This window comes from Tachysurus fulvidraco, chromosome 9, assembly GCF_022655615.1.
Source record: "Tachysurus fulvidraco isolate hzauxx_2018 chromosome 9, HZAU_PFXX_2.0, whole genome shotgun sequence".
NCBI lineage: Eukaryota > Metazoa > Chordata > Actinopteri > Siluriformes > Bagridae > Tachysurus > Tachysurus fulvidraco.
Window position 1 is genome coordinate 18766182 of NC_062526.1, and position 6097 is coordinate 18772278.

Below are 6097 nucleotides of genomic sequence, written 5' to 3' on the forward strand. Positions count from 1 at the left end.
ACACACTCTCACATTATTCTCTCTTTCAGCTCCTGTCGCAGCTCTTGAGATTTGTCCTACCCGGGCAAAACTTCATGAGCCAGTGATGCTCTCATGTAAACAGCAATGTTCTGGTTTATTGAAATGGAACTTACTTAGTAATCGTGATGTTGTCCTGGCTCAGTGTGATCAGAAATCATGCAAGTCAGAGGAGGGATTTAGTATCTCTCATGATCAGTACCTGAAGGGAGATTCCTCTCTCACCATCACTGAAGCTAATTACAGTAAGAGGAACGTGTACGCATGTGAATGTGAAGACTCAGACTTCACTTATGTGCGCCTTGTCATAGAGAGTAAGTGTCTTTATCTCTTCTCCTGATGATAAAAACTTTACTGTGATTTATTAGTATCATAATCAGAGTAAGTGAAATTAAACACATCAGTATTCAGACCCAGGGTTAGTCAAAATGTCAGTGTGAACTGTGTTTTGTCAGTAAATACAATCACAATGTGGAAATGTCATTTAAGGACAAACTGAAATAAATAACATTATTAATAAATGAATATCATTGTCCCTTTAAAGTACACTAAACAATTTCACTCTTTTTTTGCATTTAGTGTTTAATCAGAGTCATTAAAAATGAGGGTCTTTGGCTAAAGGCAGTCGACTAGACACTACTTAATAATCTGTCAGCCTCACAGGTGTGAAGTCCATGCAGGTGATGTTCAGAATCTGAATCTGAAACAAACTTAAGGTGCGGAGGAATCCGACTCTGAACACCAGGAACTTCCCCCACATCAACACTGCAGTCTGACTGTAAGCCTTTATGTTTGTGTCTAAATCTAGCTGAAGTTCATCATGTTTTTTCTCCTCAGCTGTGTTCACACCAGTTCAGATAAAGTCTGATGAAGATCTGAAGCTGAAGGTGTCTGTACCAGAGCCAGTGGAGGTGATTTATAAAAGCAGTGATGCAGCTGATGAAGTGATCTGCAATGTGACTAAAGACTCACTACAGTGTAAAGATGAATACAGACACAGAACATCACTCACTTACCCTGAGCTCACACTGAAACACATGAAGGCAAGGGATAGTGGAAGATACACCATCCTGGACATGACGAATAATGAAGATCTTCAGATATACGCTGTCTCTGTGGAAGGTACGTGTCATGGACTGCTGGACAGTTCCCTACCAGAACATCAGAGGGCAGACTGGCAGGGCTTTGTTTATGTTGCCACATGCCTCTGTTTACCTATTGTGTCTGAACATGCTTGCCCCACCTGATCCTTCTCCATTTCCCCCTCTGCACACCAGTTACTTACATCTCACTAATTTCTCTAACTATATATACACACACACTTGTGCTTGCTGTTTGTTGAGTCATTGTCTAGTGTCTCCTGGTTTCTGTTGCATGTTTTTGGTTTTGTGATTTTTTTTTATTTCAGCTGCATTGTCTTCCTGGTGTTTCAAAGTCTTTGTAGTTTTGTTATTTTTCTTAAGCAATAATTTTTTATAATTTTATCCCTGCATTTGGGATCGCCCACAGCTTGGCCTTGACAGAAAGCGGAGAAAAGACGTATGCCACCTTGGCAAGGAAGGCTGGGGCACACTGCATCAGAAATGCCCGACACGACCCCATTTAAATTTACAGCATCTGGTAGACATTTTTATACAGCACAACTATAAATGAACTTTGAAGTCGCTATTACTAAACCCCAGCTCACCAGAGAATCACTCATGGTGTGGCTTACAAGGTGGAATGGTGACTGGTATAGATAGAGGGGTCTTGGCCGAGGCAGTAGAGTCGTCCTGACAGTAGGTAGAGTCGTACTGACAGGCCTTGGATAGCGATGGTGTGGTCTAGCAGCTGCTGTGGCTATAGTGCTACATTTCGTCTCAGTGTGGTATGTATCATAGAGTTTAACAGTGAATTAGCGTAACACATATCACTCGATAACTGACATTCAGACTGATATTTAAATTTCTACTAAGAATTCAATTAAATGAAGCATGAATCCAGTGGACCGAATCGCCTCCGAATGAAATAACACATCATCAGTATTTATCATTAACACGTGATCTTCAAAGATATCCAGGATTTATTAGATTTTATTTGACTTCTTTTAGTATCAGTATCTTTCCTGTACAAATTAATTTAACCTTGGGATACTGTCATTTCTAAATGACCCAAAACTCCATGATTTGACTAACTGTTGCCGCTCTCCTTCTTGTAGCTCTGTAACTAGCTGAGCCGAGTCTGCTGTAACCATCCTTTAGCCACGTTGCATTCATTTCTTGCTCCAGCGGCTGCACTCTATCTTCACTGACTCATTACTATGACACTGAACACCTCTGGAATCTCAAAAGTATTGTTAGAAAGAAAGGCATTGAAAGTGACTTTATGAGAAAAGAACGTTTTTATTTTGATTCTTTCCATATTAAGGTTCACTGTAACTGTGCAGCAAACATATTAACAGTGTCTCCCTGTGACATCAGAACAACAGACACACCTTTACAACACAAAGAAAATAGAAACCATTTACAGTATCTCACAGAAGTAAATACACCCCTCACATTTTTGTAAATATTTTATTATAACTTTTCATGTGACAACAGTGAAGAAATGACACTTTACTACAATGTAAAGTAGTGAGTGTACAGCTTGTATAACAGTGTAAATTTGAGTCAGGTATAAATAGAACCACAGATTAGGAATAATTCGAAATATGTTACAGGGAACACATGACTTCAAACAAGCAAAAACAAACTATCCCAGTTCTTTCTAACAATATGAATGTATGTGTTGTAGATAAGTCTGGTTTTCCTGTATGGGGTAGTGTACTGATAGTGCTGAGTCTGCTCTGCTGCTGTGTTGGTGTGGGAATATACCTACTGCAGAAAAACAAGGTGAGCATGCACCTCTGGTGTACTGTATGTGTGTGTTATTTTAGGTCTCATTTGTCCTTTTAAACATGATGTATATATTCTTGTTGTGTTTTAAACTGGGTTTTGTGTTTGGTTTCTGCTGGAGATGCCAGAAAACATGGCAAATGATGCAATCTTTACCTACATGTCCCCTGAGACAGGCTTTATCTTACCTGGAGTTACAGTACAGTGAAAAAGATGCTAGCATTATTACCTGGTATTATCTAGTTTTGCGGGCACAGTTTTTGTTGTAGACATGTGATAATGTAGCTGGTTACTAGTCATCAACGTCAGCAGTACAATCCTCGCACACAGCAACATCCTTAAACACCTCCTAATCATAGCAAAAACGGTCCTGAAACATTTTATTAGATTCTTCAGAACACACTTATACAGATTTACTCACTGGGTGGGCTTACTTTAGGAGCTGTCTGCATGCAGTGTACAGGAACACTGTTGTGATCAAATTGTCAGATGTGGGGGTGGGATGAAGCCATGTGTGGGTCCTTCACATTACTGTACACCTACAGTACACAGTTGTGGTCTGATATGTTATATGCAAATTACAATGAATAAAGTTCCAATTCACTCAAACAGTTAACTGAATGTCTGCACACCCGAGCACCACCAGTTATTAATGTAAACACACGTTCCTCCTTTTTTTGGTGTCTGTAGCTGAACTGACGACTTGATTCCAGTCTTGGTTGGCCTCAATGGTGTTCGCAGGAGATAATACAGATTAGACATACTGAAAATGTCAAATGTCTTTTTTCTAATTTCCAATAATGTTTCCCTCGCATTTAAGGTGGTAAAAATCATGGTGGGTGCCATCTTGAGCTCTTCTTAGGCACTATTGCAAGAGACATTAGATTTAAAATGCAAGTGATAGTATTTTGGTATGGCAGATAATAAAGATGAAACATCAACCACAATTGGGTTAACAGGTACTACTAGATCATTAATGCGGTGCAAATCTTGTGTAAAATGCCAGTCTCACATTCATTTCTAAGGTTTTCTACACTGTTTTCTGAGTGACCAGAAATGTGATAATTTGGCAGGCATTTTGTTTTGACAACTGCACTGTTGAGATTGGCCTTCAGTGGCTGAGGCCAGCAAGTGGACAATAAACTGAAGCCAACAAACTTGGGCCTGTTATAAAAAAAACACCAGCTGATTCGATTTTCTAACTCTGGTTGCAAATGCATCAATTGTCATAGATTTCAAACTCTGCAGGGTCACTCTGATTAGTTATGCTGAAACACAATGCATGTTAAGACAGGTATTAATGTAAAGAGACTGATTAGTTACTGGGAGACTGGAGCTGCTTTCCCATTCTAAGCTGTGTCCCTGTTAAGTAAGTAACAAAAGCACTGGGAGTATTGTGACAACCCCCTAGCATTAGCAGCATGAGATATGTCTTGTTGGACTTGTATACTATTTGTCATTCATTGAGCTGTGTATAAAATTGTTAAAGATGATCTGGCTCACTCCACTTACACATCATAACCCTGGAGTCACAAATAGCTTTGATTTCACTAATGCTTGGAGGAGAAATGTGTAATGCCTTGGAGCAGTGGCATTTATTTCAGTAGAATTAGACTGAGTCTGCGAAGTGTCTAACAACTGCAGATTCAGATTTCACATGTGGCTCAGCCTGCCTATCTCTAACTTCCTTTTGCTTGAGTGGTGCATAGGGTTGTAGTATCTGGGCTGTGGAAGAGGTCCACATGGCAAAATGGGGAACGATCCTCCCGGTATAATTTAGCTAGGATTAACAACTAATCCACTCCTTTCTGTACCTGTTTCATGTGCCAATAATTAAAAAGAATTAACCTGCCATATACACTGCAGCTTAAGATGTGAAAATTTGTGTAAAATCCACATGGATTTAGACACAAAGAATTCTTACCTACAACTGGAGCTGATAGAATTTTTGGGTTAAGTGAAATTGTGCTGCTGCCATTACCTATGATCTGCATTCACGGAAGAGCCAAAAAAACCCCAAAACACAGAGACAGTGATTCAATAGCAAAATCACACAGAAAACAGATAGTAACCTTTATTATCAAAACTTTTTGATAAAAACATTCATTTGAATAGTTCAGTACAAAGTGTCTGTGAGTTGTCTGAGAATGTCTGGGCCAAATATGGATATCACTGTCATAGAATGAGTGAATAAAGAAATAGTTTCACTACAGTCAGCCCAGGGCAGAGCGTGCCATGATATATCCAAAATATATCACCAGGGAGTATTTATACAGAAGCAAGGTATAATATTCAACGTTATCTACAGGCAGACAAAACAAAACAAAACAAAAAAAATCATAAAGATACAAAATTGTGAAAACCGGGCCTCTGACCAGTGGAGACTAAGTAGAGAATCACTAGGACAGACAAGTAGACAATAAAGATAGAGTTTATAAGTGTGTGTGTGTGTGTGTGTGTGTGTGTGTGTGTGTGTGTGTGTGTGTGTGTGTGTGTGTGTGTGTGTGTGTGTGTGTGTGTGTGTGTGTGTGAAACAGTTGTACACTCGACTGCTACAAGTGGAGCAGCTTGTACAGCAGGCTGAAAGAGGAACAGAGGAGAACATCAAGGAAGTGGAGATGGCACTCGACCAGCTGAAGCAGCAGTACAGTAACACTAAATATTCAGACAAGGTCAATGTGTTCTGCAATGAACAAAGGAAACAGCTACAGCAGCATCAAGAACATCTAAAGAGAGGAGTGGTATGTTTCCTGTTTCAGATACACACACATACACACACACACACAGAGTCTGTCACCAAAGTGTGTGTGTGTGCGCGTGTGTTTTAAACAGTTGGAGAGGCGACTGCATCAAGTGGACCAGCTTGTACAGCAGGCTAAAGAAGTGACAGAGGAGAAAGTCAGAGAAGCAAAAAAGTCGCTCGATCAGCTGAAGAAGCAGTATGAGGAGAGTGAATATTCAGACAAGGTCTCAGTGTTCTGCATGGCAAAGCGGAAACAGCTGGTATGATTCTTATTTGCCCCTCTTTTTTGTGTGTGCATGTATAACAGTGGTCACAGAACCTACATATTGGACATAGATAGACACATTGGATTGAAAAAAACAAAACAAAAAAAAAACACAAACCAGGTTGTCTAAAGCCGTGTTACATCAGACATACACAAAAGACCACAACAGTGACACACAAACAGCATTTAAAACAGAAT

General features: G+C 39.7%; 1 protein-coding gene across 2 annotated transcripts in view; it reads left to right on the forward strand.

Moving 5' to 3' along the window:
- The window catches only part of LOC113656750 (involucrin-like), a 54077-nt gene that overhangs the window by 38255 nt on the left and 9725 nt on the right, over positions 1-6097 (forward strand). Inside the window, exons 2-6 of one of the 2 annotated variants that reach the window (XM_027168136.2) lie at positions 30-332; positions 856-1140; positions 2791-2888; positions 5429-5632; positions 5724-5894. In XM_027168136.2, the coding sequence (XP_027023937.2) occupies positions 30-332; positions 856-1140; positions 2791-2888; positions 5429-5632; positions 5724-5894 (1061 nt within the window). The remainder of the gene's footprint in view (positions 1-29; positions 333-855; positions 1141-2790; positions 2889-5428; positions 5633-5723; positions 5895-6097) is intronic. The other variant, XM_047818497.1, reaches the window with a different exon arrangement.